Below are 27,498 nucleotides of genomic sequence, written 5' to 3'. Positions count from 1 at the left end.
TCCCACCAAGCGCAAGATGGGATGGCGTATCACTGCAGAGTGCTGTGGTAGCCATGCTGGTTAGGTGAGCCTTGAATTCTAAATAAATCACTGACAGTGTCACCAGCAAAGCACCCCCACACCATCACACCTCCTCCTCCATGCTTCACGGTGGGAACCACACATGTGGAGATCATCCGTTCACGTACTCTGCGTTTCACAGATTTCCACCAGTCTAATGTCCATTGCTTGTGTTTCTTGGCCCAAGTCTCTTCTTCTTATTAGTGTCCTTTAGTAGTTTCTTTGCAGCAATTCGACCATGAAGGCCTGAGTCACGCAGTCTCCTCCGAACAGTTGATGTTGAGATGTGTCTGTCACTTGAACTTTATGAAGCTTTAGTTTGGGCTGCAATTTCTGAGGCTGGTAACTCTCATTAACTTATCCTCTGCAGCAGAGGTAACTCTGGGTGTTCCTTTCCTGTGGCGGTCCTCATGAGAGCCAGTTTCATCATAGCGCTTTATGGTTTTTGCAACTGTACTTGAAGAAACGAAAGTTCTTCACATTTTCTGGATTGACTGACCTTCATGTCTTGAAGTAATGATGGACTGTTGTTTCTCTTTGCTTATTTGAGCTGTTCTTATCATAATATAGACTTTATATTTTACAAAATAGTGCTATCTTCTGTAAACCACCCCTACCTTGTCACAACACAACTGATTGGCTCAAACGCATTAAGAAGGAAAGAAATTCGACAAATTAACTTTTAACAAGGCACACCTGTTAATTGAAATGCATTGCAGGTGACTACCTCATGAAGCTGGTTGAGAGAATGCAAAGAGTGTGCACAGCTGTCATCAAGACAAAGGGTGGCTACTTTGAAGAATATCAAATATCAAATATATTTGTATTTTTTTAACACTTTTTTGGTTACTACATGATTCCATATGTGTTATTTGATATAGAAAATAGCACATATAAAGAAAAACCCTGTAATGAGTCAATTTTTGACTGGTACTGTACATAGGGGTAGATGTGTGTGCAGATAGATATACATTAGAAGGATGTGTATAGGTGTGCAGTCACTTTGGATACAGGTGTCTGCTAAATGGACATATGTAGATTGGGGTAAGGGTGCGTGTCGAAGAGAGTGTGAGCACATAGACAGGGGGGTACAGCTGTGTGTACAGTACACATAGACAGGGGGGTACAGCTGTGTGTACAGTACACATAGACAGGGGGGTACAGCTGTGTGTACAGTACACACAGACAGGGGGTAAGAATGACGTGTGTCTTACCGTCGTTGCAGAGTGGCCCTCCGAAAGAAGTCATGCTACAGTCACAGCTGAACCCCTCCCACTGCTGCAGACACACACCCTGGTTTGCACACGAGTCCTCCTGGCACGTTGTACTGGGGCCTGTGCACAGGGAGGGAGGGGGAATGGGGGGGTAAGGAAGGGAGGGAGGGATTACTTAAAATATGTGATCAGATTTGACCAAATGTACGTGTATATGTGATGAGAGAATTAAACAAGTAAATACGATTAAAAGCATAATCCATCTTCATTCTTGTAATCCACTTACCCACATACAGTATGCAATACATTTTACATACTGAGACAAACATACTTCCCTCTCTCTCACTCTCTCTTGCTCCCTCACACACTAACACTCTACACAGAAAAACATTACACACAGAAACACGACACTCACTCACACACGCACGCACGCACACACACACACACACACACACACGCACGCACGCACGCACGCACGCACACACGCACGCACACACACACACACACACACACACACACACACACACACACACACACACACACACACACACACACACACACACACACACACACACACAGACAGAAAGAAACACGACACTCACTCACACACACACACACACACACACAGAAAGACAAACACACGTACTTATACAGAGACACGGAAAACACTCATTGAACAGTCAACCAGTGAGTTTTTTAAGACAGGTTTAAATAATATTTATGTTGCATTTACAGAGATTGTCTTTTGCTTTAGTGAGTTTAAGGTATTCTTGCTTATTTATCCACATAGTTATTATGTTCTTACAGCCTCAGAACTGTTTTTAGGAAAGAACCAACATTATTATGAGAAAGGGAAACCATAGCAACACATTTTATTGTTTCTTGAGTGAAAAAGAAGGAGCACCGCAGGTGAAATGTAGAAAAAGGAAAGTAGCCGGTGTATCCAATCAGAAAACATTCATAGGTTTCCATCACGTCCTGAGTGATTACATATATGTTTCTGTTCGTGCATTTTTTTACATGGCAAGAGAAATCTGGTCAGCTGCTTGATTAGGTTCTGGATCCACACATGTAAAGAGAAGAGATGAATAGATGCTAAAATGAGGAGCGGCACTGTAACGAGGAGTTCCACCCTCTCCTTTGCAAGTTACGGGCTGAATGTTCCCTCCCATTTCGAAATTGAGAAAGATGCTAACACCAGCGACATTGTGATTTCTCCAAATAACTAGTGATGAAAAAACCTCAGATTTTACAGTACCAGTTATGGTTAATTAGATGAGTCCACATTTTTATTTACCTTTATTTAACTAGGCATGTCAGTTAAGAACATATTCTAACTTTCAATGACAGCCTAGGAACAGTGGGTTAACTGCCTGTTCAGGGGCAGAACGACAGATTTGTACCTTGTCAGCTCAGGAATATGAACTTGCAACCTTTTGGTTACTTGTCCAATGCTCTAACCACTAGGCTACCCTGCCGCCCCATAGGTAGATAAAGTGGTAAGTAAGACAGGATCTGAGAGAATCTGGGATCTGTCTCTTGTGGAGGGTCTAAAAACTTCAGTCGTCTTTAGTATAATGCAAAAAAAAAGTAAAGATCATCATCAGCAGCTATTTGCATTGAACAACAATGTCACAGACACCGTTCATAGCCTCTGCCTGTCAATACTGTAATACTCTGCCTGTCAATACTGTAATACTCTGCCTGTCAATACTGTAATACTCTGCCTGTCAATACTGTAATACTCTGCCTGTCAATACTGTAATACTCTGCCTGTCAATACTGTAATACTCTGCCTGTCAATACTGTAATACTCTGCCTGTCAATACTGTAATACTCTGCCTGTCAATACTGTAATACTCTGCCTGTCAATACTGTAATACTCTGCCTGTCAATACTGTAATACTCTGCCTGTCAATACTGTAATACTCTGCCTGTCAATACTGTAGGTCTGTATGTCTGTCTTTACCTCTGTCTGTATGTATGTCAGTCTGTCTGTCCGACCGACTGTCTGTCTCACTGTCCGTCTGTCTGTCTATACACCTGTCTGTCTATACCTCTGTCTGTCCGTCTGTACCACTGTCTGTCTGTCTGTCTGTCTGTCTGTCTGTCTGTCTGTCTGTCTGTCTGTCTGTCTGTCTGTCTGTCTGTCTGTCTGTCTGTCTGTCTGTCAGCCAGTCTGCTATGTCATCTGTCTGCCAGGCTGACAGCCAGTCTGTTATGTCATCTGTCTGCCAGGCTGTTAGTCAGTCTGCTTTGTAGTCTGTCAGCCATGTCAGTCAGCCCCTCTGTAGACTGTGCTAATGGGAGTGTTAATGCCAGTGGAATGACACAGGGTTAGTATGGATGTTAAACAGAGTTATGTAGCATGGTTCAGTTTGTTATGCTGAGATTATGAATGAGATTATCTTGGATAATGATACATGTTGTTACAATGGTGATTATGGTGAATTACAAATGATATATGACTATTAGTTAATGCACTACTACATATTTCAGTTCTCAAAAGTGTGAAGTTTATAACCTTTTACTTTGTCCCATAATGCTATTGTATATTATGCCGACAGTATCTTATTGCACATTTTTGTCACTTTTATTCGTTTTAGTGGTTGTGGAAGTAGTGACTAGTTGTAATGATTAGTGTTCAGTTTAATTATGGTTATTTATTTATTTATTTATTCAATAAAAAATGGTTATTCTTATGAATGATGCTTTGTGAATGAACACTTATGTACATGTTTTCATCCTACTGCCCCATATACAACATCAATAAATACTGAATAAAACAAATATAGTATTGAAATAATAGTATTTACACTGATAAGAAAAGTACAATTTGACACACTTCACACAGGTAACACCGATTGCTGTCTTACAAACATGAGGTAGCTACAGTAAGACCCCATCTATTTTGATTCAAAATTGCACAATGACATAAATATTTGGTGCAATTCCATGCATACAGTGGGCAACATGTATATGTTGTAAGGAAGACTATAAGCCATGCAATAAAATAATGGTATATAAAATGTATACCATATGTGACAAAATAGACATGAGTGCAGTGAATACAATAAACTATAGTGAGTACAACATAAGTGAATGTAAGATGATAACAAGAGACCCATAGGCTGTCATACAAGATTGTGGTGGTGGTCCACTTCCGAATCGTCCCCTAGACCCTACGCCCTATGCACTTGTGGAAATCCGAGACTATTTCATTGGTATAGGAAACTTGGTGAAACTTCCAACTAGCCTATCAGAGGGCAAGGTGGAGCTATTTATATGTTGCTAACATTTGTCAAATCCTCTCAGAGGTATAGGATCTAGGGGTCGGTTTAGGATTGGACAGGTGAGTGAGCCTTGTATTCCCTATGGGGCTGAAGCCCATTCCTTATGACATGGGAGTGATGTAACACCCTGAGTTGAGTTGGACGGGTGAGGATGTGAAGGGAGATGGAAGTGGTGGTTGTGGAGGGGTGAGGATGTGAATAGAGATGGAAGTGGCGGTTGTGGAGGGGTGAGGATGTGGAGAGAGATGGAAGTGGTGGTTGTGGAGGGGTGAGGATGTGGAGAGAGATGGAAGTGGTGGTTGTGGAGAGGTGGCTGTGGAGGGGTGAGGATGTGGAGAGAGATGGAAGTGGTGGTTGTGGAGGGGTGAGGATGTGGAGAGAGATGGAAGTGGTGGTTGTGGAGGGGTGAGGATGTGGAGAGAGATGGAAGTGGTGGTTGTGGAGGGGTGAGGATATGGAGAGAGATGGAAGTGGTGGTTGTGGAGGGGTGAGGATGTGGAGAGAGATGGAAGTGGTGGTTGTGGAGGGGTGAGGATGTGGAGAGAGATGGAAGTGGTGGTTGTGGAGGGGTGAGGATTTGGAGAGAGATGGAAGTGGTGGTTGTGGAGAGGTGCCTGTGGAGAGGTGAGGATGTGGAGAGAGGTGGAAGTGGTGGTTGTGGAGGGGTGAGGATGTGGAGAGAGATGGAAGTGGTGGTTGTGGAGGGGTGAGGATATGAAGAGAGGTGGAAGTGGTGGTTGTGGAGGGGTGAGGATGTGGAGAGAGATGGAAGTGGTGGTTGTGGAGGGGTGAGGATATGAAGAGAGATGGAAGTGGTGGTTGTGGAGGGGTGAGGATGTGGAGAGAGATGGAAGTGGTGGTTATGGAGGGGTGAGGATGTGAAGAGAGGTGGAAGTGGTGGTTGTGGAGGGGTGAGGATATGAAGAGAGATGGAAGTGGTGGTTGTGGAGGGGTGTTGGGGTTAGGATGTGGAGAGAGGTGGAAGTGGTGGTTGTGGAGGGGTGAGGATGTGGAGAGAGATGGAAGTGGTGGTTGTGGAGGGGTGAGGATATGAAGAGAGATGGAAGTGGTGGTTGTGGAGGGGTGAGGATGTGGAGAGAGGTGGAAGTGGTGGTTGTGGAGAGGTGGCTGTGGAGGGGTGAGGATGTGGAGAGAGATGGAAGTGGTGGTTGTGGAGGGGTGAGGATATGAAGAGAGATGGAAGTGGTGGTTGTGGAGGGGTGGTTGTGGAGGGGTGAGGATGTAAAGAGAGATGGAAGTGGTGGTTGTGGAGGGGTGAGGATATGAAGAGAGATGGAAGTGGTGAGGATATGAAGAGAGATGGAAGTGGTGGTTGTGGAGAGGTGGTTGTGGAGGGGTGAGGATATGAAGAGAGATGGAAGTGGTGGTTGTGGAGGGGTGAGGATATGAAGAGAGATGGAAGTGGTGGTTGTGGAGGGGTGAGGATGTGAAGAGAGTTGGAAGTGGTGGTTGTGGAGAGGTGGTTGTGGAGGGGTGAGGATATGAAGAGAGATGGAAGTGGTGGTTGTGGAGGGGTGAGGAGGGGTGAGGATGTGGAGAGAGATGGAAGTGGTGGTTGTGGAGGGGTGAGGATGTGAAGAGAAATGGAAGTGGTGGTTGTGGAGGGGTGAGGATGTGAAGAGAAATGGAAGTGGTGGTTGTGGAGGGGTGAGGATGTGGAGAGAGATGGAAGTGGTGGTTGTGGAGAGGTGGCTGTGGAGGGGTGAGGATGTGGAGAGAGATGGAAATGGTGGTTGTGGAGAGGTGGTTGTGGAGGGGTGAGGATGTGGAGAGAGATGGAAATGGTGGTTGTGGACAGGTGGCTGTGGAGGGGTGAGGATGTGGAGAGAGATGGAAATGGTGGTTGTGGAGAGGTGGTTGTGGAGGGGTGAAGATATGAAGAGAGGTGTAAGTGATGGTTATGGAGGGGTGAGGATGTGAAGAGAGGTGTAAGTGATGGTTATGGAGGAGTGAGGATGTGAAGAGAGGTGGAAGTAGTGGTTGTGGAGAGGTGGTTGTGGAGGAGGAAGGATATGAAGAGAGGTGTAAGTGATGGTTATGGAGGGGTGAGGATGTGAAGAGAGGTGGAAGTGGTGGTTATGGAGGAGTGAGGATGTGAAGAGAGGTGGAAGTAGTGGTTGTGGAGGAGTGAGGATGTGAAGAGAGGTGGAAGTAGTGGTTGTGGAGAGGTGGTTGTGGAGGGGTGAGGATATGAAGAGAGGTGTGAGTGATGGTTATGGAGGGGTGAGGATGTGAAGAGAGGTGGAAGTGGTGGTTATGGAGGAGTGAGGATGTGAAGAGAGGTGGAAGTGGTGGTTGTGGAGGGGTGAGGATGTGAAGAGAGGTGGAAGTGGTGGTTGTGGAGGGGTGAGGATGTGAAGAGAGGTGGAAGTGGTGGTTGTGGAGGGGTGAGGATGTGAAGAGAGGTGGAAGTGGTGGTTGTGGAGGGGTGAAGATGTGAAGAGAGATGGAAGTGGTGGTTGTGGAGGGGTGAGGATGTGGAGAGAGGTGGAAGTGGTGGTGGTGGAGGGGTGAAGATGTGAAGAGAGATGGAAGTGGTGGTTGTGGAGGGTTGGGGAGTGTGGGGTTGGGGTTTGGGGATTGTGGACGGTTGGGGCAGTCTGTATCAAACAAACAGAAGCTATCTACCTTGCAAGTCAGCTTTCATCAATGAAACTTGATCAAGTCAGCGAAACAATAAGGAAAGGAAAAGGCAAAATATACCAGATGTTAGTAAAACACTGAAATGTTGTCAGAGATTGTATTAACAGAGAGAAACAGATAGAGACAGGAGAAGATGGAGAGATGACAGAGAGACAAAGTAACAAACAAGTTAAGTAAGTCCTGTAGGAGGAAGCAGAAAGGAGAGAATGTGCTGAATGATTTAGCGAAACACTTTCGTCGAGAAATATCCTTGAATGAATTCAGTAATATAAAAGAGAGGAGAATAAAAGCAAGAGAATGTCTGGTCATTACAAGTGGATACGTTTTAATGCTTCTTTGAGGTGAAGGATGTGGCGGAAATGTACTTTTAGTAAAAATACAATCACATGTTCGGTAATGTATTATTGCTATGTGATTGGATAACTGTATATATAAAAGTACCACGTATGTAGAATGTATATGTAAAGTGTGATATGTAAACTGTATGTATATGTAAAGTGTGATATGTAAACTGTATGTATATGTAAAGTGTGATATGTAAACTGTATGTATATGTAAAGTGTGATATGTAAACTGTATGTATATGTAAAAACTGTATGTATATGTATATGTAAACTGTATGTATATGTAAAGTGTGATATGTAAACTGTATGTATATGTAAAGTGTGATATGTAAACTGTATGTATATGTAAAGTGTGATATGTAAACTGTATGTATATGTAAAGTGTGATATGTAAACTGTATGTATATGTAAAGTGTGATATGTAAACTGTATGTATATGTAAAGTGTGATATGTAAACTGTATGTATATGTAAAGTGTGATATGTAAACTGTATGTATATGTAAAGTGTGATATGTAAACTGTATGTATATGTAAAGTGTGATATGTAAACTGTATGTATATGTAAAGTGTGATATGTGATATGTAAACTGTATGTATATGTAAAGTGTGATATGTAAACTGTATGTATATGTAAAGTGTGATATGTAAACTGTATGTATATGTAAAGTGTGATATGTAAACTGTATGTATATGTAAAGTGTGATATGTAAACTGTATGTATATGTAAAGTGTGATATGTAAACTGTATGTATATGTAAAGTGTGATATGTAAACTGTATGTATATGTAAAGTGTGATATGTAAACTGTATGTATATGTAAAGTGTGATATGTAAACTGTATGTATATGTAAAGTGTGATATGTAAACTGTATGTATATGTAAAGTGTGATATGTAAACTGTATGTATATGTAAAGTGTGATATGTAAACTGTATGTATATGTAAAGTGTGATATGTAAACTGTATGTATATTAAAGTGTGATATGTAAACTGTATGTATATGTAAAGTGTGATATGTAAACTGTATGTATATGTAAAGTGTGATATGTAAACTGTATGTATATGTAAAGTGTGATATGTAAACTGTATGTATATGTAAAGTGTGATATGTAAACTGTATGTATATGTAAAGTGTGATATGTAAACTGTATGTATATGTAAACTGTATGTATATGTAAAGTGTGATATGTAAACTGTATGTATATGTAAAGTGTGATATGTAAACTGTATGTATATGTAAAGTGTGATATGTAAACTGTATGTATATGTAAAGTGTGATATGTAAACTGTATGTATATGTAAAGTGTGATATGTAAACTGTATGTATATGTAAAGTGTGATATGTAAACTGTATGTATATGTAAAGTGTGATATGTAAACTGTATGTATATGTAAAGTGTGATATGTAAACTGTATGTATATGTAAAGTGTGATATGTAAACTGTATGTATATGTAAAGTGTGATATGTAAACTGTATGTATATGTAAAGTGTGATATGTAAACTGTATGTATATGTAAAGTGTGATATGTAAACTGTATGTATATGTAAAGTGTGATATGTAAACTGTATGTATATGTAAAGTGTGATATGTAAACTGTATGTATATGTAAAGTGTGATATGTAAACTGTATGTATATGTAAAGTGTGATATGTAAACTGTATGTATATGTAAAGTGTGATATGTAAACTGTATGTATATGTAAAGTGTGATATGTAAACTGTATGTATATGTAAAGTGTGATATGTAAACTGTATGTATATGTAAAGTGTGATATGTAAACTGTATGTATATGTAAAGTGTGATATGTAAACTGTATGTATATGTAAAGTGTGATATGTAAACTGTATGTATATGTAAAGTGTGATATGTAAACTGTATGTATATGTAAAGTGTGATATGTAAACTGTATGTATATGTAAAGTGTGATATGTAAACTGTATGTATATGTAAAGTGTGATATGTAAACTGTATGTATATGTAAAGTGTGATATGTAAACTGTATGTATATGTAAAGTGTGATATGTAAACTGTATGTATATGTAAAGTGTGATATGTAAACTGTATGTATATGTAAAGTGTGATATGTAAACTGTATGTATATGTAAAGTGTGATATGTAAACTGTATGTATATGTAAAGTGTGATATGTAAACTGTATGTATATGTAAAGTGTGATATGTAAACTGTATGTATATGTAAAGTGTGATATGTAAACTGTATGTATATGTGTGATATGTAAACTGTATGTATATGTAAAGTGTGATATGTAAACTGTATGTATATGTAAAGTGTGATATGTAAACTGTATGTATATGTAAAGTGTGATATGTAAACTGTATGTATATGTAAAGTGTGATATGTAAACTGTATGTATATGTAAAGTGTGATATGTAAACTGTATGTATATGTAAAGTGTGATATGTAAACTGTATGTATATGTAAAGTGTGATATGTAAACTGTATGTATATGTAAAGTGTGATATGTAAACTGTATGTATATGTAAAGTGTGATATAAACTGTAAAAAGTGTGATATGTAAACTGTATGTATATGTAAAGTGTGATATGTAAACTGTATGTATATGTAAAGTGTGATATGTAAACTGTATGTATATGTAAAGTGTGATATGTAAACTGTATGTATATGTAAAGTGTGATATGTAAACTGTATGTATATGTAAAGTGTGATATGTAAACTGTATGTATATGTAAAGTGTGATATGTAAACTGTATGTATATGTAAAGTGTGATATGTAAACTGTATGTATATGTAAAGTGTGATATGTAAACTGTATGTATATGTAAAGTGTGATATGTAAACTGTATGTATATGTAAAGTGTGATAAAGTATGTATATGTAAACTGTATGTATATGTAAAGTGTGATATGTAAACTGTATGTATATGTAAAGTGTGATATGTAAACTGTATGTATATGTAAAGTGTGATATGTAAACTGTATGTATATGTAAAGTGTGATATGTAAACTGTATGTATATGTAAAGTGTGATATGTAAACTGTATGTATATGTAAAGTGTGATATGTAAACTGTATGTATATGTAGCAAAAAAGCTGCAGAAACAAAAACATATATGTGTGTGCTCTGAAGAGAGGTGGGGTGGGGGAGGTTTAATACTCAAATAAAATACAAACTATAATAATACAACAACTGGAAATCACATACTGTCCTTTCTTGTTTTATTTCTTTACTTACCTATTGTTCACCTAACACCTTTTTGGCACTATTGGTTAGAGCCTGTAAGTAATCATTTCACTGTAAGGTCTACCTACACCTGTTCTATTCGGCACACGTGACAAATAAACTTGGATTTGATTTAGTCATTCAGACCTACACGGAGTTGTTCCACTATGTGTATATTCCTATTGTGTATCTTCCTTTGGAAGCTTGAATAACTGTATTATCCTGTACTCTGCTGCAGACAAGTATAACTGTTGGGTCTAATCCAGAATGCTGATTGGTTAAAACCGCATTCCAGCCGTTGTCTAGTCCACAAGTCACCACCGGCTAAATCTAGAATGTTAAAATGCCTATTTACTATGTTCCATCTGACTGTGCAATCCACTGTCTCATCAGCCCAGCCAGGCAATTTATAAACTTGATCTTCGCTATAAAATGCATCTAGACATTTTCTCACATTTCTTTTAGACAATCATTTCCTTTACAACAGGGGAGATTTGTATAAACCTTGCTGTTTGTCTCTCCAACATTTGCAACATTGTTTCAATATTCTAATTCCATCTCCAGATGTCCCATAGTAATGAACGTGTCGGGATTCGGGATGAGAGACAGGAAGGCAGCATTTCTCTGCCTGTCGAAATCATGAATCAGCATCATTTTTATGGATATACGCAAAGAACTAGCATTAGAAAACAGGTTAAACGGAACGAAGTGCAGCTAGTTTGCGGTCTTTATAGCTTCAGTTTGAAGTGAGTGTGTTAGCTGTGTTGTTGGCTAGCTCCTCTGAACAAGTGTCCTGATGAGAGAGCACATTTTCTACACCAGGTGAAATTGCGCATCCTTAGCTCATCGCTATGGATGTATCCACATAAATGTCACTAGAAAACAGATGCATCTACTTTGCTGTTATTCTGTCTGCACTGTTTGACGTGACTGTAAGTTATTTAGCTGTAATTGGTGAGCTAGCAAGCAAGGGATAAGAACGTTGCCAGCCAGTATGGCAATGGAACATTTCGAACACATGACTAGGTCGCGTCCATAGACAAAGAACAAAAAGACTGAACAACTGGGTCGCGTCTCTGGCAACCGAACCAATAGAACGAACGACCTGCAGGCTTGGGTAGCAACCTTGGATTTGTGTGTCGGGACTATATCTTGTGGAAGGATGAAATAGTATGAATAAATTATTCAAAATAACGTTTTGAATGAAAATATGTAAATCATTGTTTGAATATGTTCGCAACCCGGTTTGCCAACAACATCCGTTTCAATATAACCTCCAAACACCGGCTTCTCAGATATTTTCACTTAAGTATTATCCTGTACTCTGCTGCAGAATATTATACCTGTATTATCCTGTATTATCCTGTACTCTGGTACAGAATATTATACCTGTATTATCCTGTACTCTGCTGCAGAATATTATACCTGTATTATCCTGTACTCTGCTACAGAATATTATACCTGTATTATCCTGTACTCTGCTACAGAATATTATATCTGTATTATCCTGTACTCTGCTACAGAATATTATACCTGTATTATCCTGTACTCTGCTGCAGAATATTATACCTGTATTATCCTGTACTCTGCTACAGAATATTATACCTGTATTATCCTGTACTCTGCTACAGAATATTATACCTGTATTATCCTGTACTCTGCTACATAATATTATATCTGTATAATCCTGTACTCTGCTACAGAATATTATACCTGTATTATCCTGTACTCTGCTACAGAATATTACATCTGTATTATTCTGTACTCTGCTGCAGAATATTATACCTGTATTATCCTGTACTCTGCTGCAGAATATTATACCTGTATTATCCTGTATTATCCTGTACTCTGCTACAGAATATTATACCTGTATTATCCTGTACTCTGCTGCAGAATATTATACCTGTATTATCCTGTACTCTGGTACAGAATATTATACCTGTATTATCCTGTACTCTGGTACAGAATATTATACCTGTATCATCCTGTACTCTGCTACAGAATATTATACCTGTATTATCCTGTACTCTGCTACAGAATATTATACCTGTATTATCCTGTACTCTGGTACAGAATATTATACCTGTATCATCCTGTACTCTGCTACAGAATATTATACCTGTATCATCCTGTACTCTGGTACAGAATATTATACCTGTATCATCCTGTACTCTGCTGCAGAATATTATACCTGTATTATCCTGTATCATCCTGTACTCTGCTACAGAATATTATACCCGTATCATCCTGTACTCTGCTACAGAATATTATACCTGTATTATCCTGTACTCTGCTACAGAATATTATATCTGTATTATCCTGTACTCTGCTGCAGAATATTATACCTGTATTATCCTGTACTCTGCTGCAGAATATTATACCTGTATTATCCTGTATTATCCTGTACTCTGCTACAGAATATTATACCTGTATTATCCTGTACTCTGCTGCAGAATATTATACCTGTATTATCCTGTACTCTGCTACAGAATATTATACCTGTATCATCCTGTACTCTGCTACAGAATATTATACCTGTATTATCCTGTACTCTGCTACAGAATATTATACCTGTATTATCCTGTACTCTGGTACAGAATATTATACCTGTATCATCCTGTACTCTGCTGCAGAATATTATACCTGTATTATCCTGTACTCTGCTACATAATATTATACCTGTATTATCCTGTACTCTGGTACAGAATATTATACCTGTATTATCCTGTACTCTGGTACAGAATATTATACCTGTATTATCCTGTACTCTGGTACAGAATATTATACCTGTATCATCCTGTACTCTGCTACAGAATATTATACCTGTATTATCCTGTACTCTGCTACAGAATATTATACCTGTATTATCCTGTACTCTGGTACAGAATATTATACCTGTATCATCCTGTACTCTGCTGCAGAATATTATACCTGTATTATCCTGTATTATCCTGTACTCTGCTGCAGAATATTATACCTGTATTATCCTGTACTCTGCTACAAAATATTATACCTGTATTATACTGTACTCTGGTACAGAATATTATACCTGTATCATCCTGTACTCTGCTACAGAATATTATACCTGTATTATCCTGTACTCTGCTACAGAATATTATACCTGTATTATCCTGTATTATCCTGTACTCTGCTGCAGAATATTATACCTGTATTATCCTGTACTCTGCTACAGAATATTATACCTGTATTGTCCTGTACTCTGCTGCAGAATATTATACCTGTATTATCCTGTACTCTGCTACAGAATATTATACCTGTATTATCCTGTACTCTGCTACAGAATATTATACCTGTATTATCCTGTACTCTGGTACAGAATATTATACCTGTATTATCCTGTACTCTGCTACAGAATATTATACCTGTATTATCCTGTACTCTGCTACAGAATATTATACCTGTATTATCCTGTACTCTGCTGCAGAATATTATACCTGTATTATCCTGTACTCTGCTGCAGAATATTATACCTGTATTATCCTGTATCATCCTGTACTCTGCTACAGAATATTATACCTGTATTATCCTGTACTCTGCTGCAGAATATTATACCTGTATTATCCTGTACTCTGCTACAGAATATTATATCTGTATTATCCTGTACTCTGCTACAGAATATTATACCTGTATATTATACCTGTATTATCTGCTGCAGAATATTATACCTGTATTATCCTGTATTATCCATCCTGTACTCTGCTACAGAATATTATACCTGTATTATCCTGTACTCTGCTACAGAATATTATACCTGTATCATCCTGTACTCTGCTACAGAATATTATACCTGTATCATCCTGTACTCTGCTACAGAATATTATACCTGTATTATCCTGTACTCTGCTACAGAATATTATACCTGTATTATCCTGTACTCTGGTACAGAATATTATACCTGTATTATCATCTGCTGCAGAATATTATACCTGTACTGTACTGCTGCAGAATATTATACCTGTATTATCCTGTACTCTGCTACATAATATTATACCTGTATTATCCTGTACTCTGCTACAGAATATTATACCTGTATTATCCTGTACTCTGCTACAGAATATTATACCTGTATTATCCTGTACTCTGGTACAGAATATTATACCTGTATCATCCTGTACTCTGCTACAGAATATTATACCTGTATTATCCTGTACTCTGCTACAGAATATTATACCTGTATTATCCTGTACTCTGGTACAGAATATTATACCTGTATCATCCTGTACTCTGCTGCAGAATATTATACCTGTATTATCCTGTATTATCCTGTACTCTGCTGCAGAATATTATACCTGTATTATCCTGTACTCTGCTACAAAATATTATACCTGTATTATACTGTACTCTGGTACAGAATATTATACCTGTATCATCCTGTACTCTGCTACAGAATATTATACCTGTATTATCCTGTACTCTGCTACAGAATATTATACCTGTATTATCCTGTATTATCCTGTACTCTGCTGCAGAATATTATACCTGTATTATCCTGTACTCTGCTACAGAATATTATACCTGTATTGTCCTGTATCATCCTGTACTCTGCTACAGAATATTATACCTGTATTATCCTGTACTCTGCTACAGAATATTATACCTGTATTATCCTGTACTCTGCTACAGAATATTATACCTGTATTATCCTGTACTCTGGTACAGAATATTATACCTGTATTATCCTGTACTCTGCTACAGAATATTATACCTGTATTATCCTGTATTATCCTGTACTCTGCTGCAGAATATTATACCTGTATTATCCTGTACTCTGCTACAGAATATTATACCTGTATTATCCTGTACTCTGTTATTATCTGCTGCAGTTCTGTGGAACAGTTTCCTAAGCTACCCAAGTTTACTGGGTACAAAAAAACAAGGAAGACGTCCTTACATACATAGAAAAATAGAACAGGGAAAGAGTGGAGGAGGATGATATTTTGAAATGTGAAATGAAAACCAAAGTGAGAAGGACGTTGACAAATACATCAAATATTGACTTTGAAAGTGGTGCAAACACAATGCCAACGCTGTGTCCAAAATGGCACCATATTCACTATTTAGTGTAATACATTTTACCAGAGCCTTATGGGGCCCGATCAAATGTAGTATACTATACAGGGGTTAGGGAGTTATTTGGAATGCAGACGAAGGTCAAATTATATTCATTTATGCAACAAAATTCTCATCCATAATTCAAGAGGATTGCTCCTGGCAAACACTCAGACTAAGCATGCAAGGAACACAGTGTGTGTGTGTGTGTGTGTGTGTGTGTGTGTGTGTGTGTGTGTGTGTGTGTGTGTGTGTGTGTGTGTGTGTGTGTGTGTGTGTGTGTGTGTGTGTGTGTGTGTGTGTGTGTGTGTGTGTGTGTGTGTGTGTGTGGAGCAGGGCAGGGCAGAGCAGTGCAGTAGAATGGGATAACACTAACAATACAAATGTTGTTATCGACAGTAATCTGATTATCCTGTAGCCAAAAGAATCCGAACTGACGAGGGTAGAGGACTGGCAGCTTCTGACGTATTCTAACAGCCTACCAACATACTTGATGGATGTTAACATGGTAGATGATGTGCCAAAGGCTGTTGATATTGTTGCCTCGGTGTGTGGGTCGGTGTACATGACCGTGTTGGTGTCTCTGTGTGTGTGTGGCGGGGGGGTACATGACCGTGTTGGTGTCTCTGTGTGTGTGGTGGGGGGTCTCTGGGGTGGTGGGGAGTACATGACCGTGTTAGTGTCTCTGTGGGTGTGGTGGGGGTGTCTCTGTACATGACCGTGTTGGTGTCTCTGTGTGTGGTGGGGGTACATGACCGTGTTGTCTCTGTGTCTCTGTGTGTGTGTGGGGGGGGGGTACATGACCGTGTTGGTGTCTCTGTGTGTGTGGCGGGGGTACATGACCGTGTTAGTGTCTCTGTGTGTGTGGTGGGGGGTACATGACCGTGTTGGTGTCTCTGTGTGTGTGGTGGGGGGGTACATGACCGTGTTGGTGTCTCTCTGTGTGTGTGGGGGGGTACATGACCGTGTTGGTGTCTCTGTGTGTGTGGTGGGGAGGTACATGACCGTGTTGGTGTCTCTGTGTGTGTGGTGGGGAGGTACATGACCGTGTTGGTGTTTCTGTGTGTGTGGCGGGGAGGTACATGACCGTGTTGGTGTCTCTGTGTGTGTGGTGGGGGGGTACATGACCGTGTTGGTGTCTCTGTGTGTGTGGTGGGGGGGGTACATGACCGTGTTGGTGTCTCTGTGTGTGTGGTGGGGGGGTACATGACCGTGTTGGTGTCTCTGTGTGTGTGGTGGGGGGTACATGACCGTGTTGGTGTCTCTGTGTGTGTGGTGGGGGGTACATGACCGTGTTGGTGTCTCTGTGTGTGTGGTGGGGGGTACATGACCGTGTTAGTGTCTCTGTGTGTGTGGTGGGGGTACATGACCGTGTTGGTGTCTCTGTGTGTGTGGTGGGGGGGGGTACATGACCGTGTTGGTGTCTCTGTGTGTGTGGTGGGGGGTACATGACCGTGTTGGTGTCTCTGTGTGTGTGGTGGGGGGTACATGACCGTGTTGGTGTCTCTGTGTGTGTGGTGGGGGGTACATGACCGTGTTGGTGTCTCTGTGTGTGTGGCGGGGGGTACATGACCGTGTTGGTGTCTCTGTGTGTGTGGTGGGGGTACATGACCGTGTTGGTGGGGGTACATGACCGTGTTGGTGTCTCTGTGTGTGTGGTGGGGGGGGGTACATGACCGTGTTGGTGTCTCTGTGTGTGTGGTGGGGGGGTACATGACCGTGTTGGTGTCTGTGTGTGTGTGGTGGGGGGGTACATGACCGTGTTGGTGTCTCTGTGTGTGTGGTGGGGGGTACATGACCGTGTTGGTGTCTCTGTGTGTGTGTGTGGACCGTGTTGGTGTCTCTGTGTGTGTGGCACACATGACCGTGTTGGTGTCTCTGTGTGTGTGGTGGGGGGTACATGACCGTGTTGGTGTCTCTGTGTGTGTGGTGGGGGGGTACATGACCGTGTTGGTGTCTCTGTGTGTGTGGTGGGGGGGTACATGACCGTGTTGGTGTCTCTGTGTGTGTGGTGGGGGTACATGACCGTGTTGGTGTCTCTGTGTGTGTGGTGGGGGGGTACATGACCGTGTTGGTGTCTCTGTGTGTGGTGGGGGTACATGACCGTGTTGGTGTCTCTGTGTGTGTGGTGGGGGGGTACATGACCGTGTTGGTGTCTCTGTGTGTGTGGTGGGGGGTACATGACCGTGTTGGTGTCTCTGTGTGTGTGGTGGGGGGGTACATGACCGTGTTGGTGTCTCTGTGTGTGTGGTGGGGGTACATGACCGTGTTAGTGTCTCTGTGTGTGTGGTGGGGGGGGTTGGTGTCTCTGACCCGTGTTGGTGTCTCTGTGTGTGTGGTGGGGGGGTACATGACCGTGTTGGTGTCTCTGTGTGTGTGGTGGGGGGGTACATGACCGTGTTAGTGTCTCTGTGTGTGTGGTGGGGGGGTACATGACCGTGTTAGTGTCTCTGTGTGTGTGGTGGGGGGGTACATGACCGTGTTGGTGTCTCTGTGTGTGTGGCGGGGGTACATGACCGTGTTAGTGTCTCTGTGTGTGTGGTGGGGGGGTACATGACCGTGTTGGTGTCTCTGTGTGTGTGGTGGGGGGTACATGACCGTGTTGGTGTCTCTGTGTGTGTGGTGGGGGGTACATGACCGTGTTGGTGTCTCTGTGTGTGTGGTGGGGGGTACATGACCGTGTTGGTGTCTCTGTGTGTGTGGTGGGGAGGTACATGACCGTGTTGGTGTTTCTGTGTGTGTGGCGGGGAGGTACATGACCGTGTTGGTGTCTCTGTGTGTGTGGTGGGGGGTACATGACCGTGTTGGTGTCTCTGTGTGTGTGGTGGGGGGTACATGACCGTGTTGGTGTCTCTGTGTGTGTGGTGGGGGGTACATGACCGTGTTAGTGTCTCTGTGTGTGTGGTGGGGGGTACATGACCGTGTTGGTGTCTCTGTGTGTGGTGGGGGGTACATGACCGTGTTGGTGTTTCTGTGTGTGTGGGGGGGGTACATGACCGTGTTAGTGTCTCTGTGTGTGTGGTGGGGGGGGTACATGACCGTGTTGGTGTCTCTGTGTGTGTGGTGGGGGGTACATGACCGTGTTGGTGTCTCTCTGTGTGTGTGGTGGGGGTACATGACCGTGTTGGTGTTTCTGTGTGTGTGGTGGGGGGTACATGACCGTGTTGGTGTCTCTGTGTGTGTGGTGGGGGTGTCTCTGGTACATGACCGTGTTGGTGTCTCTGTGTGTGTGGTGGGGGGTACATGACCGTGTTGGTGTCTCTGTGTGTGTGGCAGGGGGGTACATGACCGTGTTGGTGTCTGTGTGTGTGTGGTGGGGGGGGTGGGGGGGTACATGACCGTGTTGGTGTCTCTGTGTGTGTGGTGGGGGGGTGGGGGGGTACACATGACCGTGTTGGTGTCTCTGTGTGTGTTGTGGGGGGGTACATGACCGTGTTGGTGTCTCTGTGTGTGTGGTGGGGGGTACATGACCGTGTTGGTGTCTCTGTGTGTGTGTGGTGGGGGGTGGTACATGACCGTGTTGGTGTCTCTGTGTGTGTGGTGGGGGGTACATGACCGTGTTGGTGTCTCTGTGTGTGGTGGGGGGGTGGGGGTACATGACCGTGTTGGTGTCTCTGTGTGTGTGGGGGGGGGTACATGGGGGTGTACATGACCGTGTTGGTGTCTCTGTGTGTGTGTGGTGGGGGTACATGACCGTGTTGGTGTCTCTGTGTGTGTGGTGGGGGGTACATGACCGTGTTGGTGTCTCTGTGTGTGTGGTGGGGGGTACATGACCGTGTTGGTGTCTGTGTGTGTGTGGTGGGGGGTACATGACCGTGTTGGTGTCTCTGTGTGTGTGGTGGTGGGGTACATGACCGTGTTGGTGTCTCTGTGTGTGTGGTGGGGGGGTACATGACCGTGACCGTGTTGGTGTCTCTGTGTGTGTGGTGGGGGGGGGTACATGACCGTGTTAGTGTCTCTGTGTGTGTGGCGGGGGACCGTGTTGGTGTCTCTGTGTGTGTGGCGGGGGGTACATGACCGTGTTGTGTCTCTGTGTGTGTGGTGGGGGGGGGGTACATGACCGTGTTGGTGTCTCTGTGTGTGTGGTGGGGGGTACATGACCGTGTTGTGTCTCTGTCTCTGTGTGTGTCTCTGTGTGTGTGGTGGGGGGTACATGACCGTGTTGTGGTGTCTCTGTGTGTGTGGTGGGGGGGGGTACATGACCGTGTTGGTGTCTCTGTGTGTGTGGGGGGTGGGGGGTACATGACCGTGTTGGTGTCTCTGTGTGTGTGGTGGGGGGTACATGACCGTGTTGGTGTCTCTGTGTGTGTGGTGGGGGGTACATGACCGTGTTGGTGTCTCTGTGTGTGTGGTGGGGAGGTACATGACCGTGTTGGTGTCTCTGTGTGTGTGGTGGGGGGTCTCTGTGTGTGTGGTGGGGGGTACATGACCGTGTTGGTGTCTCTGTGTGTGTGGTGGGGGGTACATGACCGTGTTGGTGTCTCTGTGTGTGTGTGTGGGGGGTACATGACCGTGTTGGTGTCTGTGTGGTGGGGGTACATGTGTGTGTGGTGGGGGGGGTACATGACCGTGTTGGTGTCTCTGTGTGTGTGGTGGGGGGACCGTGTTGGTGTCTCTGTGTGTGTGGCGGGGGTACATGACCGTGTTGGTGTCTCTGTGTGTGTGGTGGGGGGTACATGACCGTGTTGGTGTCTCTGTGTGTGTGGTGGGGGGTACATGACCGTGTTGGTGTCTCTGTGTGTGTGTGGGGGGGTACATGGGGGTGTCTCTGTGTGTGTGGTGGGGGGGGTATGACCGTGTTGGTGTCTCTGTGTGTGTGGTGGGGGGTACATGACCGTGTTGGTGTCTCTGTGTGTGTGGTGAGGGGGTACATGACCGTGTTGGTGTCTCTGTGTGTGTGGTGGGGGGGGTACATGACCGTGTTGGTGTCTCTGTGTGTGTGGTGGGGGGGGGTACATGACCGTGTTGGTGTCTCTGTGTGTGTGGTGGGGGGGGTACATGACCGTGTTGGTGTCTCTGTGTGTGTGGTGGGGGGTACATGACCGTGTTGGTGTCTCTGTGTGTGTGGTGGGGGTACATGACCGTGTTGGTGTCTCTGTGTGTGTGGTGGGGGGTACATGACCGTGTTGGTGTCTCTGTGTGTGTGGTGGGGGTACATGACCGTGTTGGTGTCTCTGTGTGTGTGGTGGGGGGGGGGGGTACATGACCGTGTTGGTGTCTCTGTGTGTGTGGGGGGGGGGTACATGACCGTGTTGGTGTCTCTGTGTGTGTGTGGGGGGTACATGACCGTGTTGGTGTCTCTGTGTGTGTGGTGGGGGGTACATGACCGTGTTGGTGTCTCTGTGTGTGTGGTGGGGGGTACATGACCGTGTTGGTGTCTCTGTGTGTGTGGTGGGGGGGGTACATGACCGTGTTGGTGTCTCTGTGTGTGTGGTGGGGGGTACATGACCGTGTTGGTGTCTCTGTGTGTGTGGTGGGGGGTACATGACCGTGTTGGTGTCTCTGTGTGTGTGGTGGGGGGTACATGACCGTGTTGGTGTCTCTGTGTGTGTGGTGGGGGGTACATGACCGTGTTGGTATCTCTGTGTGTGTGGTGGGGGGTACATGACCGTGTTAGTGTCTCTGTGTGTGTGGTGGGGAGGTACTGTGTGTGTGGTGGGGGGTACATGACCGTGTTGGTGTCTCTGTGTGTGTGGTGGGGGGTACATGACCGTGTTACTGTCTCTGTGTGTGTGGTGGGGGGGGGTACATGACCGTGTTGGTGTCTCTGTGTGTGTGGTGGGGGGGTACATGACCGTGTTGGTGTCTCTGTGTGTGTGGCGGGGGGTACATGACCGTGTTGGTGTCTCTGTGTGTGTGGCGGGGGGGTACATGACCGTGTTGGTGTCTCTGTGTGTGTGGCGGGGGGGTACATGACCGTGTTGGTGTCTCTGTGTGTGTGGTGGGGGGGGTACATGACCGTGTTGGTGTCTCTGTGTGTGTGGTGGGGGGGTACATGACCGTGTTGGGTGTCTCTGTGTGTGTGGTGGGGGGGGGTACATGACCGTGTTGGTGTCTCTGTGTGTGTGGTGGGGGGTACATGACCGTGTTGGTGTCTCTGTGTGTGTGGCAGGGGGGTACATGACCGTGTTGGGTGTCTCTGTGTGTGTGGGGGGGGTACATGACCGTGTTGGTGTCTCTGTGTGTGTGGTGGGGGGTACATGACCGTGTTGGTGTCTCTGTGTGTGTGGTGGGGGGTACATGACCGTGTTAGTGTCTCTGTGTGTGTGGCGGGGGGGTACATGACCGTGTTGGTGTCTCTGTGTGTGTGTGGTGGGGGGGTACATGACCGTGTTGGTGTCTCTGTGTGTGTGGTGGGGGGGGGGGGTGCGTACAGGTGAGCAGACACGTGGACTGTGGACAAACAGGGAAAAGTGTTCACATCATTGAGAAGTAAATTAAAGGTGTGTTAATGAGTTCAGTGAGAGGATGATGGGAAAGAGCGTGAAGCCGTGAAGAAAGGACAGAAGTAACAGCATCAGCGAAAGTGTGTTTCTGGTGTGTGGAAAGAAAATGGTTCTTTCATAGCCACTTCAATTCAGAAAGTTTGTTGATAGTATGACCATCTGTAGATTATCTACATCCAAATGTGTGACCAAAATATATTCCCCTTTAGAAGGCTGGAGGATTTTAGAAGGTGTAATACACTTTATTTCAGGCAAGTTATTGTCTACGTTTCGTCAATTTGTATCCAGCAAAGATGCCTTGCAGAAGTCTTCTTAGAGGAGAGATCACTGATGTCAAATCAAATTGCAAAAAACCCTCAAGTTGTTTGTCTGTATTTTAAAACCATGTGTGGTCCAGGGCACAGAAAATAAACATGACTGAGAGGAAAACATTCACAATGTCGCAGTAACAACAACTTTGACTATGATTTGATTTGACTATTATCAAATCACTTAATGTTATCAATTAATTTCCACCTGGAACAGAAAGAAGAGGACGGGACACCCTAGTGTGTGTGTGTGTGTGTGTGTGTGTGTGTGTGTGTGTGTGTGTGTGTGTGTGTGTGTGTGTGTGTGTGTGTGTGTGTGTGTGTGTGTGTGTGTGTGTGTGTGTGTGTGTGTGTGTGTGTGTGTGTGTGTGTGTGTGTGTGTGTGTGTGTGTGTGTGTGTGTGTGTGTGCGTGTGTGTGTTTACCTTCGCAGCCTCTCTCTATCTGGCCCACACATGCCAGGGCGTCCGACATCAGGTCTGGGAGGCGTCCGTTCAGGTCCACCGATGCTAGGCAACCCTGGAAGCCCTCCTTGGCGTGTACCAACTTGGGAAGCTCCTTGTACGTCTCTTTGGCCACGCCACCAATATACAGGTCACCTGTGAAGGACAGGGTAGGAAAAAGATGAAGGATAGTGGCCTGTCAAGGAACCCAATCTCCAAGCAAGCAGCAGATAGGCAACAGTGGTGCTCTCTCACTGAAGCCTTATATTTTTCATAGGAATGAAGAGGATTAAGTAAATACATAGGAGGGGGCATACGAATGGACAGGAAGGGTTCATATATCACTGATGAGGTGATAACTGGTATCTATAATACAACCAGTATTACTTCTACTATTCAGAATGACAACGGTAAAGAACAGAAATATTGATGCGTTGCTGTTCAGTAGAACGCAGTGAACTAGTGTGGAATCACTGACCCCTGGTGGAGAAAAATAGCTACTGATATAAACTGTATACACTGTACAGGCACAGTGCTATGTTTATGTATATATATATATATATTATTTTTTATCTGGGAACAGAGGCATACTTTAAGGCATATTCTCAGTTCTAGACTATAAACATTGCACTGTGCCTGGACAGTATATAGTGATGGGCCTTGTGATAGAGTAATTCCATTGATACATTACTTCACCGTTCAATGTAACATTGATTTTACTCTCCTCTGATCTTCTTTAAAAAACTTCCACTGTCAAACAGCAGACCAGTAACAGTCAATTGGCTCCTCTGAGACACTGTACCCCAATGCAATAACAATAGTGCCACCCTCCGTCAGAGTATAAAGTATGTTGAGAACATAAACCCCCAGCCCCAGAAAGCCTACCCTTCAGGTCCAGGTTCTTGGCTCCCATGGTGGTCTGGGTGGTGATCTTGGTGTCGATCTTGACGGTGTGGAGGTTGTTAGTGTCTCGTGAGATCATGACGTTGTGCCAGTGGTTGTCATTCAGAGGCTTGTTGGAGTTGCCCTTGATCAGGTGAGCTCCGTTCCCCAGGTCTGATACGTAGTGCAGGTAGCTGGAAAAAGGCATTCACATGAATAATGATGCAGACACACACTCGCGCACACCTGCGCACACACACTCCAAAATCACAAACACACACAACCCGCCCAATCCTTCAATATGAATGACTAACCTACAGTATGTCTTGACAACCTACCCCTTGACCAGCTCGACCACGATGAAGTCGTTTCCGTCCCCGCTGTTGAACAGTATGAGTCCATCTGATGAGGTGGTCTTGAACTGGAAGAACAGGTGCATAGAGTAGTAGGCCTGCAGGGTGGTCAGAGCCAAATAGCTCGACCGTGACTTGAACGTGACCGGATCAGCAATGATGTTCTTGAAGCCAATCATGGCGTTGAGCTCGCAGTAGTCAATGTCACCGTTCTTACACAGGTCTACAGGAAAAATAGGATAGATACTGTAAGTATATTTTTTTTGTCTCATACTCAACTCTGTGGTTAAGGGCACAACATTATTAGTATTAATGAGCCGACACAAGAAAACCTCCAGTAGCCAGTTCAGTCCCACTTTTCCAACACCCAGCCCAGGACATGGACCTTCCAGTTACTGGTCCACCTCCCTTACCTCTGGGCTACCTACCTATATAGGCCATGCCGTTGAAGGAGAGGCTCTGGAGGTGGCCTATGAAGTTGGAAGGCACCATGGACATGAATCGTTTCTCCGTCACGATACCCGTCTCAATGTTGTGAAACTCCAACTGGGTGTGGTCACCTGCCATTTGACCTTTTGATTGACAGAAGGGAGGGTGAGAGGGGGGAGACATGGGTGGAGGGAGGTCATTCATGTCTCCAGCAGGACACATGCCACTCTCACCTCCTAAAGGTCTGGAGCCACACTTGTCCACTAGTAGAAAGGTACGTGAAATACAATGGAGTTATACACACAGGGCCGGCTTCCCAACACAGATTAAGACTAATCCTGTACTACAAAGCATGTTCAATGGAGAATATTCATTGAAATATCTTTCTAGTCCAAGACTAGTTTTAATCTCTGTCTGGGAAACTAGCCCCAAAATGATCGATTGTATATCAGACATTATGGACTAGATCCAACTTTGTCTGATCTAGTCCATAGTCAAACTGTGTGTCTTACCTACAAGGGGCCCAAGGACTGTCCTGAAAAGTATCACACTCATATAAAACATAGACATTGAATTAGAGAGAGGGAGGTTGTACCTTCTACAGGTTGAAGATCATCTACGGTGAGTTTCAAACTCTTTCCCCTCCTGAACACACGCACCGTGTGCCACTCGTTATCATTCAGGTTCTGACCAGCAAATATGGTCTCTGGACCCTTGCCTGTAGGACAGCCCAAACACTGGTTAACACACACACACCTCGAGACGGGGAGAAGAGACACCAGAGTTAGTGCAGTGACAGGGTGTGTTTGGGAGGAGGGGGTGGGGGGAAAGAGAGAGAGAGAGGACGGAGTAAAATAATACTTATAAAACAGAACATATTTAATGACCCACACAACACCACCTCAGGTTGTCTCTCACGTCATTAGGTGTAACAACACCTCATCTACCTCATCGCAGAAATCACGGAACACTGTTTTGAATTGGATACCCATTTGTCATTGTTTTTTTCTATGAGTGTGTGATTAATAACAATGCCACTAGGGGGCAGTAAAGCTCCACCCCAATGCTGCATGGCTTGGCGATACATAAGGGTAAGACAGAGAGAAACAAACTCCATCTTGATTAGTTTAACGGTAAATGGCATTTCAAACCTTATTCTGCTGTGTCTGACCTCAATAAAATGAATTGTAAATAATGATGTTGAGGAAAAAATAATAGTGATCACGAAAACACCTCACTCAATCAGACGAATTGTAAATAATGATGTTGGGAAACAATAAAAAAATCATAACCATGAAGTAAACATTATTCAAGGTGCTAGTTTGAACACTGTAACTGTGAGGCAGGGAGGGAAGTGTCATGTTAATGAATAGAAGCCGGACAGTACGCTGCCAGGAGGAAATAAGGACTGTGATTTTTTTGAAGAGGGATTTACTGACATTTACTCCTGAGGTGCTGACCTGTTGCACCCTTGACAACTACTGTGATTATTATTATTTGCTGGTCATTTATGAACATTTGAACATCTTGGCCATGTTCTGTTATAATCTCCACCCGGCACAGCCAGAAGAGGACTGGCAAACCCTCAGAGTCTGATTCCTCTTTAGGTTTCTTCCTAGGTTTTTTCCTAGCCACCGTGCTTCTACACCTGCATTGCTTGCTGTTTGGGATTTTAGGCTGGGTTTCTGTACAGCACTTTGAGATATCAGCTGATGTAAGAAGGGCTATATAAATACATTTGATTTGATTTGATGTCATAGCTGCATAATGGCTAACTGTGGGGGGAAAAAGAAAACCGCCCAATGGTGTTACCAGAAAGAACCTTCCAGGCGATTGTCTAAAGAGGGACATCTAACTGAGTACATGACATTATGGCTGATGGCGAGGTAACTGTGCCTTGAAGAACAAGTGATGTGTTAAAACAAGCCTACCAGAGGTTTGGCATCCCATTCAATGCCTAAGTCTGATATTTTTACAACATAGTGACTACCTCACTATATAACTTTTTTAGTAATAATATATTTTTTTAACTAACACTTGGGTCTTGTCTTTTCCTAATAGCACTGACTTCGCTGATAGCTACTTTATTGAGGAGAAAAGTACTTACTATGACTGTGATGTGGTTGTTCTACCTGGCTATCTGAAGATGAATGCACTAACTGTAAGTCACTCTGGATAAGAGTGTCTGCTAAATTACTAAAATGTAAATGTATGTAATGCTCTTTTTTAAACAATGAGAGCTTCTGGTGATTAGGAACTCCAATGTAGTTATACAGGGAAAATACTAATGAAGCTTGTTGTTTTATATTTAAATATGTAGTTTGGACCAAGTGAAGACACTGCATTGCATTCCCACTTCATGAATTATGAATTAAAAAGTATTAAGGAGGAAAGACAGTTCCCGTCCTACTGAGGGCTGTGGAGAACAAAGCCTTATCTCCTCTAACTCATCACCAGGAACCCAGTGAGGACACTGGACTACGTCTTATGGAAAGTCAGGACATGTTACCAGATAATGGATGTGAAGAGAAAAGAAAATGTCTTTGTGACTATGTCTCATTTCCTTCATTTAAGAGTTTCAGAGTATATACACTAAATGTATTTGATGTACACTAAATAAATACACACTCACACACACACACACACACACACACACACACACACACACACACACAATCAACATGCTCAAAGTCAGAGCTGGAATCACAGTCAGTGTATTTTAAATGATCTCCTTCCATCTGGCACAATATGAATCACTCCTCTCCTCAACAGAAGACAATAAGATTGAAT

The 27,498-nt window shown here is 43.5% G+C and overlaps 1 protein-coding gene across 23 annotated transcripts in view; it reads right to left on the bottom strand.

Annotated features, from left to right (window-relative positions):
• Window positions 1-27,498, bottom strand: part of LOC118402801 (neurexin-1a) — a 633,754-nt gene that overhangs the window by 304,957 nt on the left and 301,299 nt on the right. For all 23 annotated transcript variants that reach the window (XM_052477934.1, XM_052477935.1, XM_052477945.1 and 20 more), the window contains 6 exons: window positions 25,304-25,426; window positions 24,708-24,851; window positions 24,265-24,502; window positions 23,930-24,120; window positions 23,027-23,200; window positions 1,275-1,394 (listed from right to left, as the gene is read on the bottom strand). In XM_052477934.1, the coding sequence (XP_052333894.1) occupies window positions 1,275-1,394; window positions 23,027-23,200; window positions 23,930-24,120; window positions 24,265-24,502; window positions 24,708-24,851; window positions 25,304-25,426 (990 nt within the window). The remainder of the gene's footprint in view (window positions 1-1,274; window positions 1,395-23,026; window positions 23,201-23,929; window positions 24,121-24,264; window positions 24,503-24,707; window positions 24,852-25,303; window positions 25,427-27,498) is intronic.

The sequence above is a fragment of the Oncorhynchus keta genome, chromosome 24 (assembly GCF_023373465.1).
Source record: "Oncorhynchus keta strain PuntledgeMale-10-30-2019 chromosome 24, Oket_V2, whole genome shotgun sequence".
Classification (NCBI taxonomy): Eukaryota; Metazoa; Chordata; class Actinopteri; order Salmoniformes; family Salmonidae; genus Oncorhynchus; species Oncorhynchus keta.
Note: the sequence above shows the minus strand (reverse complement) of the source record. Positions and strands in the feature narration are given on the sequence as shown.